The sequence below is a fragment of the Pyxicephalus adspersus genome, chromosome 6 (genome assembly GCF_032062135.1).
Source record: "Pyxicephalus adspersus chromosome 6, UCB_Pads_2.0, whole genome shotgun sequence".
In the NCBI taxonomy this organism is placed as follows: domain Eukaryota; kingdom Metazoa; phylum Chordata; class Amphibia; order Anura; family Pyxicephalidae; genus Pyxicephalus; species Pyxicephalus adspersus.
The window spans coordinates 56584506-56605504 of record NC_092863.1 but is presented as its reverse complement, the minus strand read 5'-3'; the positions used below and the strand labels follow the sequence as shown (position 1 = coordinate 56605504).

General features: G+C 36.8%; 1 protein-coding gene across 1 annotated transcript in view; it reads right to left on the bottom strand.

Annotated features, from left to right (window-relative positions):
* The window catches only part of RPH3A (rabphilin 3A), a 123790-nt gene that overhangs the window by 58097 nt on the left and 44694 nt on the right, over positions 1-20999 (bottom strand). The window contains exon 3 of the mRNA XM_072415928.1: positions 7269-7412. Coding sequence (XP_072272029.1) covers positions 7269-7412 — 144 coding nt within the window. The remainder of the gene's footprint in view (positions 1-7268; positions 7413-20999) is intronic.

The window sequence follows — 20999 nt, the reverse complement described above, 5'->3', positions numbered from 1 at the left end:
TCAAATCTTTAAAGATTGCAACCAAGACATGTAATTACAAACTTTGTAATCAATCTAATTTATCTCTTATATAACTCTGCTATTGCTGTCAAAAAAGGTCACCTTTTACTGTAAATTTCTTTTTTTTTATTAAACAATATTTAAAATGAACTAATTTGGCAGAACATTGTACCATATTACAGCAAAGCATAATAAAACATAGCATAAGAAAAACAAGAAGAGACAAGAATCTCTATAACTACTGTAAATGTCTTAATGGAATGATTTTGTCTGATATATTCAGCCTAGCACAGAAAGGTAGTTATTAAAATCTTTAAAGTTGCAATTTTTTTCTCATTGAGAGTATGCTAAAAATGTAGGGTGCATTTCTATGAGACAAAAATGGATTTAAAACAGATGGTAACAACCCAATGGCCCAGAGAAAGTTATAGGCCATCGATAAAACAAACAAAATAGGTTTTATTAGTGCTGTGTCTATAAAAGGCACATATATCATATATATATACACAGTATATGTGCCTTGTATATATATATATCATATATATATACAAGGCACATATATATATACATATGTCTCTGGGAGACCAATTTATAACTGGGCTTTGCTAGTTCCTATTCCCTCAAGGTGCATGCCTTCTTCTCTACACTATATTATAGCAAACCTTAATATGTCCTAAATATGACAGATTTCCACAAGTTAGGTAAACAGCCAGGTTACCATACACAGAGAGAGATCAAATCTGTGAAAACATAATAGTTAATTGTGACTCAATATAATTATGCTGTATTACCATGGTTTATTGTTACCTTTTTTATGGTTTACTTCTCTTGTCTCATTTGGTTCATATGGAACATAAGCAATTTATAGCTTCAGTACTGTTGGGAAGAGCTGTTCTCAATTATTACAAGTTTATTGATAATTTCTGAAAGGATAATTACTTTGTTTACAACAGTATCATATTTTTCATGCTGAATATTATGGTCATTGTGTTGTGGTTAACACAACCATTTCTAACCCTCATTGTTATATTTTTATTCTCATCTTTTGCTATGATGTTTAAGTGTTAATTCCACCATGTTTTATGTCTATTTATAAATTGTTCTCTTTTGTATTGACAAAAAAACTTCAATAAAAATACATTTATTAAAAAACAAAACATAATAGTTAAAAATGAAGGAGGTTAAAATTGGACATTAGACATTTGTACTAACAGCTAATACCTAATAGCATCTGCCTGGCAAATAAGTAATACTGTGTTAGCGCACATTTGGCTGGACGCAGAATAAAATATACTTCATGTTAACCACTTACATTTTAGGATTAATTCAAAACAATTAAAGAAGCATGAAAAAAATCCCTTTTAAATTAGAAATTAACATAATAAATAACTTCCTGGTGGAAGAAGACATGTTTGATACAGGGAATGTATCTTAAATACATTAAATATTTAATTTTCTTGCTAGAATATAGTAACTATTAGGTAGATGCCTGCAGGGCTGTACTATATAGACAACTGGAAGGCTATGAATCATGAACATCATTTTTCTTGCATAAATGCATACAATAGTTGTATGGGTCATACTTTACGTACTTTTGGGAGTTCCTGGAGATTCCTGGTAGTTCCTGGAGATTCCTACTCTGTTTCGTGTTGCATGTCAAATTTAAAATGCCATGAACAGTACCCCTTAGAATTTCTGCACTCCAAGATATTGATTTAAAAGGAAATAGTATTCCATTTAAAACATTTTTAAAAAAAGTCCACCATAAGAGCAGACATTGTCAGGTTCAGCTTTTATCTTGAGAAAATTGTTCCAAATCTCTCTCTGATTTAATTTTTCTTTATTACTGGGACATGACTTTTCTTGACATCATGGACAAAGCCTGCCAACTGCCAATGATCAATAAAACTGGGCAATCTTGATAGCCAAAAGCACAATAGGCAGAGTTTACTTATCCGATCAAGCCCCAGATACAAAGATAAAATGAATCAAACCTTAAAGGTTTACAATTGAATGTAAGTTGCTATTACAAGGGTTAGTATGAAGGCTTCTAAACAGGCTTAACAAGCCCTAATAGAAAATGAACACAGTAAAGTTCCAATGTACAAAGGAAAAGAGCAGAAATGTTTACAGCCAAACTAAAATGAAGGCTGACTGGAGATTTCATTCGATTTGACACCGTTGTCTGTATTTGTTTCTACATCCTGAAGGATGCTGTAAAGATTGCTTTAAACAGAACTGTAATGCAAGTCAGTGTTGCCTCCCATCTGTAAATTCACAGACAGTAAAAACTAAACATAAAAAACTAAAACAGAAAAACCCACAAATTCTGTCTGTTCTTGATTTGTTTTTCAGTGCCTGTTAAATTCTACCTCATTTTTTAAACCATTGCCCAAAAAACATTTACAATAGGACCCTGCAAAGAAGCATAGTCACCTGCAAACATGATACACTGACAATCAAAATCTGGCAACTTACAGAGAGGCAGAGTTGACATTTCCCAGCCTCCCAATAAAGTTGTCATCCAGAAGGGCTTTCAACTAGTGCATTTCCTTAGAACCTTGCCCCTCCCTGAGGGTCTGGCTCCACACCCTTAGAGCAACTGTGCAATGGTTCTAGGGTGGCCCAACCAGTTCTCTCTGAGATGTATGCTGTGTTGAATGCCCCCCAAAAGGGTTTCTGGCCACTGTATTTGAGGGCACAGGAATAGGAGCTGGGAGTCACATTCACTACATAAGAAAAATCCAGACCCATATCCGCGACCCACAAATTCTTTGTGTAGCAAATTTAAAGAACTTGGGTACATATTCTTGTTTAGGTTGTACAGGATGCCAGAAATGTTGCATCAGTACTTCCCTGCAGTCCCGGATGTTTGCTGGAGATGCGGAAGAGATAAGGGGACCATGCTTTTTTGACCTGCCTGGTACTTAGACCCTACTGGGAGGGGGTGAGGGGGATTGCTCAAAAAATGCATGGATTTTCCAATACCATGGGACTCAGCATTCTTCTTTCTTCATCACAATGACAGACCATTGAAGACATTTCTCTTCAACTTTGTTGTGCCCCACATAGTAAATGTGGCCAGATCTTGTATACCTCTGCTGTGCAGACAACCTGCTCCTCCTATGGTTGGCATCTGGATTAGGAGAGTTGATAAGAAGATGTTGATGCAAGGATTGCTTCCGTGCTACATGGTTCTACTGGGGGCAGTTTCAGGGAACAGCTGAATACAAGAATTACTTTCTCTAAAAACCTGGACACCCCTTTTCCTCTCGCATGTCATAAGATACACTCTCCCATTTATACTCGTCAGTATAGCCACCTAAACTACACATCTGTATTCTAGCTGCTGTTCCTCCTACCGGTCCCACTGTCCTTTCCTGCACCCATCTCCCTTCTTTGTGTCATGTACCCCATTTATGTGGTAGCTACTATGGTTTCATACTGCCTTTTGCCGTGAAACTCCACATTACAATTTTATTAGCCCTTGGTCACTGCCTTAACGTGGAACATGTGGTTCTTTTTATTCTTTGTTGATTATTTTTTGTCATGCATATATTGTTTTCAAACTTGTCTTGTCTTGTTAAAAAAAAATCTGGCAACTTAATGAATGATGTGCTGGAAAATGAAGCTATAGGCAAGTCTTCGTGTAGCAAAACTTTATTGTGTTCAGGGAAATGTAATATGAGCAATAATCGGAACTTGGAAAAACAGAAGGTACTTTCCATAAAAACCATCAAAGGGTTAGTGTATCCAAAAATGTACATTCAGAGCTTGGCCCTACTTTCCCCATCACCTAAACCACCCACTGATTTTTTTTCAAAATGAAAGACTGACCAATTGGGAGGCTTGCTTCACTAACAAAAAGCTACCTCAATACAAGATCTACAATAGAAACATTGACCAGTTTGACTGGTTCAGAAGGATAATACAACATACACTACAGTTAGTTACATCTGTTTTGTTACGAAAAGAGGAGATTGTATGCATTTGTTACCTTTTTTTAAAAATCGGCCTTTTCTGTGTAGATTACCTTTACGTGTGTCGCATGCCTGAATTTTTGAGGGTTTTTTATGTCTCTATAGAAAAAAATTTGCACACATAACAGGAATCGGGTTAAAACTGACCTAAACTATTTTTAGAATATACTCTCTGCCCCTCATTGTCTTGAAATAATTGCATCTGTCTATATGACTGCAAGGCCAGTACAGCTGTATAATTCCAATTTACTCTGCTTGTCAAAGAGATAAGAAGTAACAACTGCCTTCACAATTATGCCCACACAGTCCATTTCCAATATGAAAGGTTAAAATCTGCATTTCTACTTGAAAAGTTGAAGCAGCTCAAACAAAAGCAGTGAATCTGTGAGGCATGGCAGATTTCATAGCCTGAAGACAAGTTTGCTATTCCATACTTAATTCCAAGCCAATAAAGCCAATTTACCATCTCAATTTATTTTCATTTGTCATGTGAGAATATAACAGTGTAGCTCAATTGGTAAGCAACTAATCTCCCAGACACTGTCTGGTGATGTACCCAGCACAGACATTCGTAGCATCTATGTATTGTGTCCATCTGTCTATATGTAGTTCCATCCTAAATCATCCACGTTTTAGGCCAATGTAATTTTTTCAGTCTGGCCACTGCTTGATGTGTCATTCCCTCACCTGGCTCTATGTGTCATTCCCTCACCATCTGGATGAGTAAGGCATTGGTCTATGGGTAGCAACTATTTGTCAAAACTAATTAGGAAATGACAAATACATACAAATTAGTTGGACATTCTCTCTGCGGATACCAGCCTTTTGCATGCAGGATCACAAGCGTAGCATGGGCCTTTTGAAGGAATCCTTACATCTTTATGTATGTAATTACTCTAATGACACAATCACGAAACTGGGCATACAAAGTATGAACTCGTGACACAAAGCGCCAACCTGGGACCAGTTGCAAATACATTTCTCAAATATATGGGTCATCAGTAAGCTGCAGTAGAGTAGGTATAAATTTGATACTGCAGGAGTTTTGGAAACCTTGTCTGACATTGTCCCCAGCTCTGTTAATGGGAGGTATAACCAACACTATCAACTGTGCATAATAGTAATAGCAGATCTATCACTGAACAACAGAACCCTTTTTCTTCTATTGGATTTGCTTAAAATAAATTACAATTCAAGAAAATTTTAATACTTTGTGAATGTTAACTATTGTAGAACTCCTGAGGAATACATGGTGCAAGGATAACAAGTTAAAAGTGAGTTAGTTCATTTTATAGGCGCAAATAAACCCAAATAAAACACTGTGAATATTCCCAAAACTGTGTGATTTTCACAGAAGCAAAGGTATTTGCAACAGTTACAAATATTCTAAAGTCCCCAGCAACAAGAAAGTATATCTAAACCCAGGAACAAAAATGTTCAATATTACAAGCTATAGCAGATTTGTTTTTTCTTTTTTCTGTTCACTTTCTGTCCTTAGGTGAGACTTACTATACTGTATCTATAAAGATGCAGCATTGTTACATAAGCCATAGCGACAAACACCTCCAACTCTCTCTTTCTCCATACCATTGTTCATGCTTGCCCTAATATCTAAATATAGACCGCATAGAAAATCCATATGGAGGATAAAGATATGAAATCAGAAGTGGTTACGAACCTGACAGGGTTTTGCCTAGAAAGGTTTGATGTGTTTTAAATATTTTATATTCATTAGTGGTTATACTTTTATGGGTTACCTCAGACATACTGTACCTAATGATGAATCTATTTCAGAAAGGCTCTGGAGCTATGAATCATCAATCTTTTCTGGAGACCCACAACCCCCCCACCCTCCATTTATTTTTTAAATAGATGTCATAAATGAAAAAAATGCTAAGCTTGGCGTCCATATTACCAATAAATAAAAATGTCCTACAACTTGCAAATCTTTTTCTCACTGTCGTACTATATGGATATTTATTTCATGTTAAAAAGCAAATAATACAGGAGTGGATGTATAGACTGATATGACTGCTCTACCTAAAATATCAAGCCATAAACATTGAGTAAAGCATAACCTTAATCAAAGGTCCTCAGTAAGTACATAACAGCATGAAATCCTGGAACAGCTGCCTATATTTTGTTAAAGAGGGAGATTGCACATTTTTTTATAGAACCTGTCAGAATACAATCACGGAATCTTCCATTCCTGACTTGTTTTCCAAAATGCATTTTGTGTGCAGATATGGCCATATTTATCATTTCTGTTACAGGACATTACAAGGACATATCATGTTGGTTACAATTTGGGAGCTAATAGAATTTTAGTTAAACAGCTTTAGTGGAGGGTCTTCTAGTTAAATGCTAAAAAAGTTGCTTAGCTGGTCTGCTTTTAGCAATGTGACAGGAAGGTAACTTATAGCTAAGTATTTAAAAACAGAAACACATCTGGCCAAGGGTGGTAATGTGACTAGCCAGCAAGGACCCCATTTTGGCCGACAAAGAAGTATGGATCAACTATTGGAACATTCTGCTAACTGAAGTTAGGAACACACTTTTGATAGTAGAGGGTAGATACCATTTTGGTTGAAGTCTACACTACATTGTTTTCCTCCATAGATATTGCACTTCACACATATGTTTTATATTCCAATAATTTTTTGAATTGTGAGCAAATACAGTGAAGCAATAAAGAAAAAATAGAAAACAACAAAACAAGAATTGGTTGCATAGGAAACTTGTACATAATATATGAAAGGAGGAGTGAAATAAAAAAGGTGAAGGGCTAAAGATAGCCAGAAGGAAAACAAACCAGTGTGACTAAATATGTTTTGGGACATATACCTTACCCAGACTCCCAGGTATTATGAAACATTATATGGGTACTAGATAAATACTTGAAAGTAAGTAAGGGAAAATCTCCTAAAATTACTTATTTTACATTAAACTTTTATAATTTTTTTCATCCATTGTTTTTGAGCTTTATTTTTCAATTTTATTTTTAGGAGGCTTATTTCTGACCTGGTAGATAGTTACTGATCATTACAACCTCTGCTAAGTGAAAACAATGGTATGGCCCAAGGATACAAGTCTAAATAGCTATACTCATTAGATTAATACAGTGTTGCTATGTTCAGAATTCTTTCAGCAAATAAACTTGGTGCTGTTTAGACAGTCCAGATTTTAATATTAAACACATATACTGTATTATATAATTTTAGTAAAGATGAAACCACACAAAACATTTTTCCTAAACAACATTTCTCACAAAAAGCCAGTAGTTCCTACCCAATTCTCTCTTGCTCCATCTCTTCCATCTTTGCAGCCCTTGCTATAACTCTATTAATAATTTCTTTCTCTTCATCTGTGAGGTCTTCATGTTTTCTTTGGTCACCTTGGTATGTTGGGTGCACGGACCATCCAGCATCATGTCTGCAAAATACAAAATGTGTTTTGAATGAATGAACCCACAGCACATTTAAGATAAGACATCTTTGAGGTAGTGTGAAAATAAGTTCAAAAAAGGAAATTTTTAAAGTTAGGACAACTTAAGCAAAACACATGCAGAGGTTGAAAAACTTACTGACTTGAGTGAATATTATTTGCAATTTTATTGAATGAACAGTTGAAGGGAAAAGGTAAACAGTAGTTTGGATAATTTTTCAGACATTGCATGACCTTTGTGACACAGGTGAGCACAGCTGAACATGAAATTAGTGACACAATGAAAGTTTGCTCCCAGTAACCCATGGAATTAAGGTTCAAACAAAAAATTTTACCATCCAACACAAAAAAAAATAATTATCAGAAACAACTTAATGTATATCAAGGAAATAGGGAAGGGAATGACAGGGTAAATAGGGGTTGCAAATGACAGACAGATACAAACAATAACAGAGAAGGAAGGATCCTGCCCAAAGGAGCTTACAGTCTAAGAGGAGAGGATGTTTTACCTCTATAAAAATGCCAGGAAATATCTTTTAAAACCTGCAAGCCTGGAATAAACAACATTAGAGTACAGTCTACGATATCCTGCAGAGGTTCCACTGTCTATGGATTTCGTTGAGTCGCTGGTGTGACTCAGGTCACACCAGTTGATAGCTTTTTAATGTAAAATATGTAACAAACTCTTGATCTTTAATATTTAATAGGAGCTTGTTACACACTTTACATGAATACACAGCTCCATCTACTGATTGCCAACAACCATGCACAAATTAAGTACAACTCAAATGTACTACAAAGGGAAAAAATATACAGAGTGAGTCCATGTGACCTAACATTTTTTCCCTTAAAAAAATTATAAAAACAACTTATCATATATATATATATAGATGTTCATGGTAATTTTTTTGACATCACTATTAATAACGGGTTTAAATGTTAGCAGTGACAGGCTCGTTTTGTGTCCTAGATTTACACTCAGAAGTTTACATTTTACTGCGGTAAAAATATGTAGCTTGATTTATATTTAGGTCAGTTTATATTCAAGGAAATATGGTATTAAAGGGAAACTGTGTTGAGAGAAAAAAATTGCTGAATTGCTGAGTTCAGCTCCCTGAGTCACTAATTCAGAACAATCATGCAGCAAAGCAAACTCCTGATCTGCATATTTATTTTGGGTAAATGACTTTCTAAAATTATTGAGCCATTGTACTAGCATGATGATTAGAATTATGATCCAGGTGAAGGAGGAACATAGTTATTATAAAGCACTATGGCACATTAACCTCTGTAGTAGTTGCCTAATGAGTTTAGTTTGTCCTCTGATACGTGTGCTCAGATCCCAGGAAAACACCTAGATGAATTCTGGCCCTGGGACATGACTCTTTACTGCCAAAATACTGTCCCATGCAACATACCCCAGAGCCCTAGTCTAAAATCCATACTTTCACAAAGAACAATGGTACCCACCACAATTACTTCACACCCATAATTGTATACATACAATAAATGGCCCATATTTAATAGTGCATTACATATGTAAAGTTTTAATTTTGTAATTTGTATATACTATATTTTTTTAATATATAGTAACTTTAGAAATCTTTCTTTAAAAATTTAACTAAAGTTGAGCACACTTACAATGTGTACCTAGAAAGTATCTTGATCTTTCCATCTAAGCCTGAAATTGCTTTTCAAGAAAAAGTTAATAGTATAAATTGAAGTTAATTTATTTATTGGACTTACCCAGTGGTGGTCTACTTACATGATATGGAAGGTCAGAGATAATGGACATGCTGCAGGGGATGATCAAAGACTGAATACATAATATTGTCATTGTTGGACTGGGGACATGCTGAGGGACACTTAGTAATTGAGGACATGCTATATATAAAATTTTAAAATATGAATTTGTTACCTTCCATGAAACAAAGGTACAGTAATGTTTTTTTTTTTTTTTCCCAGCTGACCAGTAACATTAATTTGCCCTCACAATCCTTTTTTTCCATTTTCTAAATATGATCTACAAGCCTGAACATGGCTGTTGACATTTGAAAGAGGAAACCAACGCATCCTGTGCAACAGATTGAGTCTTATCTCCTCTATCCATTTAGATATAATCAGTTCAGTTACCACAATCTTCCTGCCTTTGACTACAATTTGATCCAGTCCATTCTGACGCATCGTTCTATCAATATACATGTCTATAAGCACAAAGCAATTATAGGCAACCAAGAAGAGTATTGATTCTTGAAAACACAATACTAGGAAAACACAGTTAAGACAAAAATAGCATCAATGTTAGACTATACCTGCAATAAACAATATAAAACAACTGAGGCATTCCCAACAGTAATGCCTGTGATTATTGTCATTTTGCAGGATATAGGCAAAATGAAAAAAAATTATATGTATATACACATATTGTACAGCAGTCTAACAAGCTTCTCCCACTCCGTCAACTACTTGGCTGAAATCAAGAAAGCTTTGTAGTGAGTAGGAAGATGGCCAGACTGAGCTAAATGTTAGAGGAACATATAAATTAATAAGGCAGTAAAAGGAAGAGTTTAGAATTGACACCTTATGAAATGACACAGAGGAGCTTTTGTCTAACTAAACACAAAATGTAGCAAAGAAAAATGGCATATGACTCCCTATTTCACCTGTATAAACTGTGTGAAACCCAAGTCAAGCAAACAACAAAGGCCTACGCAATATTGAATTATATTACTGATCTTAAAACCCTACCTGCTTTTATGTAGGCATGAGTGCATCCTAAATAAGCTTCACTGTCTTTTGTGTGAGATTCTCAGGTGGATGACTTCCCCCTGCCCACAAGATAGAATTTTGACCTGGAAAATGACTGCTTTTACCTGAACAGAATCATATGAGGGAGTTCACTTGCTCCCCCATACCAGGGAGCCCCACTTCATTAAAGCAATGACATTTGGCTTCGCTTTAACTGGGGAAACAAGGGGGTTAGGATCAATATACATTGGAGAAGAGATGTGTTATCAGAAGACGTTGTCATTTTACAGTAAAGTGAGCATGTTTTTTAAAGGTACCCCTCCAGGACTTTCTTAATTATTGCATACTGCAGTGCAATTTCAGTAATCACATACTTTGAGCAATAACTTCAGTATTAAGCTTAAAGAAACTATATAATGATTCTCTATATTATCTTTATAGCATTCAGTGCAAAATAAAAGTTTAAATTTTAACCAGTTGTTAATTTCTGGGATCTTTTTCTTATTTATATGTCTGTTCTTAGCAACTCTTCTCAAACAAATCTGCTCAAAGAGAGCTCAACAGCTCAGGCTTCAATTTTCACAGACAGCCAAATGAGTAAGTGGGGTGCCTCATAGAGCTTCCTCGCCATTCTTTACCAACATTGCCCAGTTGGAGAGCATCTATACCAATGCGCTCCTGCTGTAGTTGGACCTAGGGAACAGTTAAAGCTCTGTTACACGGTATAATGTTTGCAGTGTGCAATAAAACCATTCTCCAGACTGCTGCCCACAGACAAAGCACTATTTCAAGTGATCATTACCCCATTAATTACAATTAATGGAGCAGCACTCAAAAATTGACATAAATACATCCAGCCATGCGCTACATTAACACACTAAATTGCATGGTATGCAGTAGCATAGCAATGCTAGATATTGCTATCTATGCAATGTATGATGTTCCTGCATATAACACACAAACGTATTATCAAATAGGCTCCTAAAAAATTGAAAAAACTAATTCCTGTCAGGTTTGTACTATTTGTAAAAAACAGGTGTGTTGCCCTGTGTAGTGCAAACATCCAAAAAAATAAACAATATCTAAGTGTGGTATTCAGGTAATATTTCAAAAATGTCTAAATGTTTAATATACCTTAATCAGTAATGAATCCATATAAAATGTAGAGATCAGCCTATACATATGTTTCAGGGGTATATGGCAGTGGTCACCAACCTAAAAAAGGTTTAAAGTTGGGCACACACATTGAGCCTTCACTAGGGGCCTGGTCTCCAGCATCAGCCATCTTGGCAGGTTGGGTCTTTCGGCCAACTTCAGCCAACTGAAGTGATAAACAGGACTCCTTTGTGCTGGTGAGCATGTGTAATAGTAGAAACCAACAAAAAAAGATACTTATGTGACCAATAGGAAATCAGAAAGGAGGTGCTAATGTACGGGTCTATCCCATCAGGCACCACAACAAGAAATCTAGGTATTTTTTCCTGGGAAGGTGTAAATTTTTTACTTTTCATAATTTTTTTAAAACAGATTAGAGTTAATGTTAATGATATAAAATATCATTAAAATATATAAATTCTGCTATAATATAATATAGGGGTTTTTAGGCCCATAGATTTCAATAAAATGTAATATCCTTTTGTCACGCTCAGGAGGACAGGGCCACTAGGGGGCGCTACGACTTTCACGGAGGTGGTGTGAGCCCTGAAAAGGGCCAAGGCACTGAGTCTAAGCAGTAACCAGGTCTTCTCCAGAGCCTCTGATGGCGAGGATGTTGTGCCGCTGGTTACTGCCAGGTTGCAGTCCTTGGGCACACCAAGTTGGGGAATATGAAGCAAGACAAAAACAAAATCACAAAGCAGAAGGATAGTCGAGGAAGGCCGGGGTCGAGGCAGGCAGCAAGCAAGAGAATTTGGGTCCCAGGCCAGGGGTCAATTACCAGGGATCCAGGAGACAGACACCAGTCACACAGGGGCCACTGCGGGCACAGGGAACACAGGAAGCAACAGGAGGCACAGGTGACAACAGGAATCCACAGACAGACAGGAACACTGGAACAGCACAGGGAAGTTAGCTGGGAACCAACAGACTGGACAATGAGGGGTTAACACAGGAGCTGGACAGGGGAAACACTGAATTACCGCTGTACAGGTGTACAGGAACTAGCTCAACAGAACTAGGGGATCGGCACCAGTGGAGACACGTTGCACGAACACGAGTGCAGTGTGTGAGCTAGCTAAATAGCCTAGGATGGTTAAGAGGCTATTTCCTGATTGGCCAGCAAGTTAAGTTAAACACAGCCTATAAATCTTGGGAATGAGGGCACGTCCAAAGTCGTAACCACCCGCATGCGCAGGAGAGGGATGCCTGTGCTTTAGGGGGAAGAGGTATGTGTGACACCTTTCATAGTACTCTTTTGTATATTAGGTCTTTTTCTTTTATAGCATTTGGTGGATTTTGTAGGTGTGCACAGATTCTTTATATATATAGTTTGTTAAACTAATCAGCCTATTTACATAAAACTATTCTCTTTTACATATGTAAAAAAAAATTAATTTACATAACCTTCAATGCTGCCACCATTAGCAGTCTTAGTTCTTAGTATTATATTTTTTGTAGATCGTCAATTAAGTGAAATTGTTTTTACTGTACTTAAAACAGCATCATTGCTGTTTGCAATGTTTTACTGAATATACCTTATGGCATTTGATTCTGTTGGATAACTGTGGAATTATTTTGCCATGCATGGGTAATGCCCTTCTTCTTCTGAATAATCACAGTTTGCGCTGCAGTATTCCTTCAAAGCACTCATGGCCTGCAGTGGGGACATGCCTCAATGCGTCTCAGTGCTTCTGGGCTAACTGTTGCATAATATAATGTAAATGTAGCTAGTTTTTATTGTGCTGCAGGCAGATTAGAAAGCCATGTGTGTGATTCTTATTAAGGGAGGCAAATACAGCCTCCAGAAATTGTGCCACAGGAACCATGTGTTTAGCTCATCCACTTCTCACTGATAGAACAAAACAACATGAAAAGAGAGTTTATTAAAACTAACATCAAATAGTTTTATGGAGACTTACACATTCACTTTCCACACAAAGTAAAGAAATATCTGTGACACATTCTTTAAATGGCATAGTAATAAGTCTATATATTATTATCATATTAACATTTTATTGCACATGAAAGATCTAATAACATGCCACTGTTACATTTAAGTTCATGTTATTTATTCAACCTAATTGAGATTTGGTTGACTGCTTTAAAATGTACTTTCACATTGCTGGCACTCTTTAACATTCTACATATAAAGTTTTTCCTGATAAAATTGCCACACAAGTGACTCTTGCTGATCTAGCTCCACAATAAATTCTTTTTTACCAATATACCTATAGTCATCTTTTAAAAATAAAAGTTGCAATGAAGTGCATTTGCAGTTTTAGATTTCTCTTAGTCCCAATGCAAGCCCCACAAGTACATGGAGCACGCTGATAAAGTCTGCCCTATGCAGTGACCTGTGATGGTGTGGCATTGATGCTGCATTGCCTATGAACTTAGTTGCTTTCCTTATATTGGCTGTGCCTGCTTGCACTACAGTGGATTGAAGAATGTTGCAGGGGTGTGGATATCAGCATTACCACTGCTGATTGACCAGTTGGTAGCTTGTAAAATAATACCTGGTCACATCTAGTACTGCCCAGTGCTTTCTGGACTTGTAGCAAAGCCCCTGCTGCTGAAAGCCTTTGTTAGGCAAAGTTTATCTGGCTGGTGATCCCACTCTGTGTGCCACCGAAGTATAGCTGGTCCTGTTTATTGCCTTTGGCGGTGTTACTTGCAGCAGCTAAGGCAATCAAGGAATTAGTTGTCTGCCTTCTGCTCTGGAGCTTGCAGCATCCTCACCTTCCCTTCCACCTGAAATTTATACATACCCTTAACCCAGCACATACACTGAGGCTGTGTGCCACTGAAGGGAATTTTAAGCTACGTACACACTTCCAATTATTATCGTTGGAAAACGAACGACGAACGATCCTGCACGATATCTACGAACGATCGTATAGCACCGATCCTGCACATAGAGATAACGACACGATCGTTCGTAGATATTGTACACACAATAGATACGATCGTTTGAGCGATAGAGGAACTATGTGCACGACAGGAAAGTGAACGAACGTTCGTTCATTACGCATGCTCTGAACATGGACGATCAACGAACGACCGTACACACGAACGATGTTCAACGATCGTCGTCCAATCCGATCCGCCGGTCCGGTCGTTCGTTTCCAAAGACTTTCCTCGTTCGTCGGCGTCGTTGGTTACTTTTTTTACGAACGATTTTTGCCCAATCGATCGTTCGTTTTGAACGATAAAAATTGGAAGTGTGTACGCACCTTTAGAGTATGCGCTGCAGACAGTTAGCAGATTAGTTCCTGGCTTCAATTCTATTGCATTTTCCTAAACCTACTGGTCAGTTTGATGTATTTGCAGAAAGTAGTTCAGGATCTTTTTCCCACAGAACGCAAAAATCAGTGCACATCTGCATTGCTCTATATCTCTGCACAATAATCTATTTACTTACTAAGCTATTAAATGAAAATAATAAATCCTCAAGGTTGCTTTTTTTGTGATCCCAGTGATCACTGAATAAAGTATTACCAGAATAGCTAGAGAAAAGCATTAGAAAAAAGACTCGGCTAATATCCTCATGAAACTGTGGAAGCAGCAGCAAATATGGGAACAGCTTTTAATATTTAATCCATTATTTAAATTATAAATTGCAATTTAGCAGATGGGTCCACTCCTGCATACTTGTTTCGGAGTATAAATACCTTATTTTTGTTGTTTTGATGTATCTCTAAAAATATCTCTTTCAGGTAAATGTATTAAGTAATCATTCAAAAGAAAAAGTACTCAAGAAAATACTGTTTCACCAATTACTTGGGACAGAGATTCATTAATTACACAAGGAACACACAAGTATCAGAGGTTTGATGCCATCCATTTATAACCCTAATGCAAATGCAGAATGCTGAATGCAATCAAAACACTACATTAAAATTCTAAAATGGTCATGCCCAGAATTGAAGTAGTTGTACAATATCAAATAAAATAGGTAAATTTCCTGTAACAGAATACTTTTATTTGACGGCTGGATAGAGCACATGATATCTTCATTAACCTCCCTGGTGATCTGAATATTATTTTTAAATGTCAAAACTGTAAATTTAAAAATGCTTATTGTTTTAAATTTCCTGCCTGGTCCCGCTTCCCAGCCACATGGTCCTGCCCTTCAGACACACGCTCGAACTGCTCAGCCCGTCCGTCATCTGTGTCCCCTGGTCTTGTGTTCCCCATTGTTCACACACCGGGGACACAGATGCCAGGCATCGCTGGAGGGCACTGCTGGAGGACACCGCAGGAATGTGGGGACCAAGTAAGACCTGAAAACTCCCTGGCAGTTCCACCCCGACTGCAGCTCGGGGTTACCACTTTTGGTATGGATAATTCACTCCGAGCCACACTCAAGATTACTGCTAGGGAGGTAAATTAACCTTATCCACAGTAGCTTGTGTTTCCTTCTCATCTCTTATCATCATATAACTTTACTGAGTCTTCTATTGCTGCTGGATGAACTGTTCACTATGAAGAATTCATCAGAAAGGAATAGAATTCTTCAGATGGTGTGTTCAATATTATCTTACTCTGCAATAGCCATGGCAGTTGGACAGAAATGGGAATTGTGGACGGTAAACCCCTGGAGACCCTACCAATATGAGATTTCAGTCTACAAATCAACCTACTAGCAACAAATTTCGTGCAGGTTCAATTTAATACATTACCAGATTTACAAATACTTTACAAATTAAGGCATTTTGCAAATATTCTCTTGTGTTGTATTATTTAATCTACAGTTTAATCACAACCATAACAACTAATAAGATCGTCATACAAAAGATAGGGAAAAAACTTACTGTCCTTTATCACTGTCAGCAGAAAAGAGAAGAAAGAAATATATTATTCAATAGAATACTAGACAAATCAATTACCAAATAATTTGTGGAAGAAAATCTTGCTTAAAAAGGATACATGAGTAAATAAAATACCAATTTATATACAAATGATACATTTTGCGGTGTGTGTTCCTATAAATCTTTCCACCAATTGCTTCATTAAAAATAAAATAGCTTCATGATTTTTCCAAACAGCACTGCATATGCAAGCTTACATAATAACAGTGTGTATTTTCACTTAACATTTAGTGCAGGCAAGCACACAACTGAGATCTCATCAAACCAAAAGTAGAAGTCTTTCTCAACAGCCAGTTACATTTCCACAAGAACTGTGACTATCTAGAAATTCATATTTGTAGACTAGTTGCACTGGTATACAGACAGACATTGGAAAATGTAACACAATGGTACAGCCACATCCCTCAGCAAAAGTGTCTTGTTGTGAAATCAGCAAAAGGTTGTGTGAATTTGTGTCCACTAGGTTGAACTCTGGTGCCTACTAGACTGCACAAATCACAATGTTAGTACAATTTCTGACTTCCATCAGTCTTTAACTCTAAATAACAGAAATATTGTGTATTTAAGAAATACCAAGAGGAAAGATGTCATTGTGTTGCATGTTGATGAACCCAAAATAAAACAGTCATGTTATGTTTCTCCATAGATCATTTTCTAGTCAAAATTTGAGGTAGGTAAGCAATAGAGCAAGTAAGTCACAGACCAAGCTATTCCTCTCAAACCTCCAGCACTTATTCAAAATAGAATCTATTGAGGCCTCCCACACCAAAGAAACCAAAACATCCTTGTTCTTCGAAGCCTGGGAAAGTGTCATTGATACGCTAAACGCAACGACTAAACTCCAACCTGGTATCTTACCAAAATCTTAGAAGATGCTTCCCTTCCCCATTTACCTTTAATGGCCAGAATCCACCCTCCCCATGCTACTCACACACCCTGACATTTCAGGTGTTTTAAAGTTTGCCTTTAAACCACTGGAAAATGCTGGGAAATGTCAATGCCGCGCTTTACTGTGCTTTGACCACGAATATGTTTTCAAGCATTTATAAACGCTGGAAAATGCTCCAATCGAAATCAAAAGATGCATTTACCTGCATTAACCCATGTTTCAATTTTATAAAAAGTTACAAAGATCGTTATCTATAACACTCAAAATCGTGCTTCAAGAAAACGTCCTGGTGTAGATTAGCCTATTGGAATGCATAGGAATTTAAAACATGGGCTCTTAAAGCCTCAGGTTAAACATTGGGGAAAACATCCGTGTAGACTAAGCCTCAAACTCTGATTATGAGAATTATGATATATGTCCCATAGCAGCCTTCCCTGTTGTAGATTGTACGTTCTTACATGCAGGGTTCCCTTAGCGTAACAGAATGTCTTATAGGACATGGTTTCTCTCATTAGATAAACAGACAACTCCTCTACAGTATCTTGTGGACTGAAAGAGTGAGCATTTATATACTATACACATATAGCAGGAAGAAAATTAAATTTAAAGAGCCCCTCCAAACAACCACCAGCCAATGGTGACACTACCTACTGATTACCTTATGGGCCTTATGGGGAAGGTTCCTCATATTACATCAATATCCATCTCCTTTTTTATTTCAAATTTAACAGATTATGTGCAACACAAGAAAGAGAATGTAACAATAGGGAAAGAGGAAAAAAAATAAGAGTGATAATCCTATACTGCTTATCATTGAGCCTAAAGCGAAATGCAAAGACATAAAACACTATATAGAAATAGTACCAATATAACAAATCAGAACTATATGAGCAATACAATTACCATTGAAACATACTCTGTGTGTTTGTGTACATGAGATTTTGTGTTTGACTTGTGCTCCTGATATTCATCCATTTTGACAAATTTTATATTTTTTAAACAGGTAGGTATACATTTTTAAATTACCATGGTATTATAATAATATTACCATTTTTATATATATGGGCACCTTTTAATGGGGAAGGTTCCTCGTATTACATAAATAACCATCTCCTTTTTTATTTCAAATTAAACATATTATGTGCAACACAAGAAAGAGAATGTAACAATAGGGAAAGAGGAAAAAAGAAATAGAATGATAATCCTACACTGCTTATCATTGAGCCTAAAGTGAAATGCAAAGACAAAAAACACCATATAGAAATAGTACCAACATACAAAATCAGAACTATAGGAGCAATACATTTAGCAATTAAACATACTCTGTGTGTTTGTGTACATGAGATTTTGTGTTTGACTTGTGCTCCTGATAATCATCCATTTTGACAAATTCTATCTTTTTAGACAGGTAAGTATACATTTTTAAAATACCATGGTTCATCAGGGATCCAAAACAGTGGTCAGTATCAATATGAACGTCACAGGCTAGGTTTTACCTTGTAGATCCAGAATGTATACTCATAAACACAGGTGTTTCAAGCTCACTACAACTCATAGAATGAATGCACACTATATTCTTCATTTTTTATTCTTCTATATTCTTCTACATCAGTTGCAAACATATTATTATGAATAGTGTTGATGTTCGAATTCGGGTTGTCCCTATATTGGACCCAAATATGGCTGTTCGAATTCGGGTGGACCCGACCCGAAAAACACGGGATTCGACAGCAAAAAATTTTTTTTTGCTTAAATTATTTATTTCGTATGTGTTTTTTATTTTAAACTTGTTCTTTTTTTATTTTTTACAGGTTATCCGACAATGACATTATGAATCATAATGTCATTGTGGGATTCCTGGACCTATCTCCATTCATACCTCTACTGCTCTGTGATTGGCTGAGAAATAGGAAACCCTGATGACAGCTCAAGCATCATCAGGGTTTCCCTTTTCTCAGCCAATCAGGGAGCAGAGCAATCAGCGGAGCTTTACTATGCTGACAGCTCTGCTCCTTTGATCGCTCCAAGATCAGTGGAGCAGAGCTGTCAGCATAGTAAAGCTCCGCTGATTGCTCTGCTCCCTAAGTTGCCGAGGAAAGGGAAATCCTGATGATGCCTTTGCTGTCATCAGGCTTTCCCTTTCCTCAGGGAGCAGAGCAATCATTATATATGAACGATAATATTGTTTGGAGGCTCTACACAGTGCTGAAAAAAACCAGAATTTTTCCTCCTATTGACTTTAATGGTGTTCGAATTCGATGTTCGACCACCCAAATGTTTTTTGCTATATTCGAGCGAATAGCTGCCGAATCGAATAGTGAGCTATTCGACCAACACTAGTTATGAACAAGCAGGGTGGCTCACTGCTGCAGGACAAATCAAATGGCCTGTGCAAATATACTGCAATGAAGACTGGTATTCCTTTGCCACCATGTGTGTATACTTTAGACCAGCCTTTTTCAACCTTTTTAAACAACCCTTTGTTGAAATCTTGAAAATGCCTTGCAGATCTAAGGGAATCCCTGCTAAAAATAAGGAATCAGAGGGTCAGTGGAAAGGATACCCCCACTACACTATTGGTCAGAATACCACCCTTACATAAATATAAAACATAATTAGTGTCATTATGTTGAATCTGCCAAATAGCTTTAAACCTGGAATTATGTCAGCATCATCATGGGAGGCCAATCAACTACAGTGTACATGAGACCATGGCCTGTATACATTTATAAAAAACAATCCTTGCTAATAAACAGTAAGCTGTAAAAAAATGGAAAAAAAAACACGTAAAGAGGATAAATAAAGGACGAAAAGGAAAGAAAGAATGGAACATGGAAAAAAATAAAGGTGAAAATTAATTGCCACAGAAAATGTCAGGAAGGAAATTTCCACTCTTAAAACATAATTATCTATATTGTCTCTCAGGGTTTTCCTTTGGCTCCCTCTGAATCAACAGTGCTGTTTTCCTAATCAGACCTTGGGAAGACTAAAACATAAACTGGTCATAAAAACTGCTGCCATTTTTATGTTGTGATTCTGGTTTTGCTAAATAAAAATAAAACAATTTTAAGTATGTTTACAGATTCTTTTCCATTTAAAAAAATGTCTCATGTTGTTGTTGCTTGCAGAAATAATGATAAAGGGAATAAACAGGTAAGTATTACAACAGCTACACCAAGATGCCTACAGTGGGGCACGAGGAAATTAGGAGTAGGTTTGTTCGATAGTGACACTGGGTATTCTAGCCATTTGCCTAGAACAGGAGTGCCCACACTTTTTTGGCTTGTGAGCTACTTTTAAAATGACCAAGTCAAAATGATCAACAATACCAAGTCATTACCAACAATAAAAACTTGGATTTAATAACTCCTGAGCGCGGTAGAGTTTATTTTGAAAGGAAGGGCTCCGCAATCTACTCGTGTTGCCTTTGCGATCTACCAATGGATTGCGATCCACCTGTTAGGCACCCCTGGCCTAGAAGAACAATGTCAGCGTGATCAATACATACTGTAGGTCTAGAGTTACTTATTGTCCTTATTTTACAGAACCTAAACATACCTATTGATGGACTAGGAATTGCATGTCAGTGATGCATTATATTTACTGCAGGCACATGAATTCAAAATGGCAATCTAGGATAGTTCACAAGTTGAGAATCAATTGAATAATTATAAATCAGTTTTCTGGCAACACAAGGGTAGACTATCTTTTAATTCTAAATATAAAGTGATTTGGCTTTTTTTGAATACCCAGGTGCTTGTAATTTACTGTTCTGTATAAGAAGCCAGAAATCTCTCCGTTAATTTCCAGGTTACTAGCTTTAGTTCAAGCCAGCTATAGTGAAAAGAAAATGGTTGATCTCTGCCTTTTTATTTACTGCTTAGAAGCAGAAAACACTTCACTCACCTG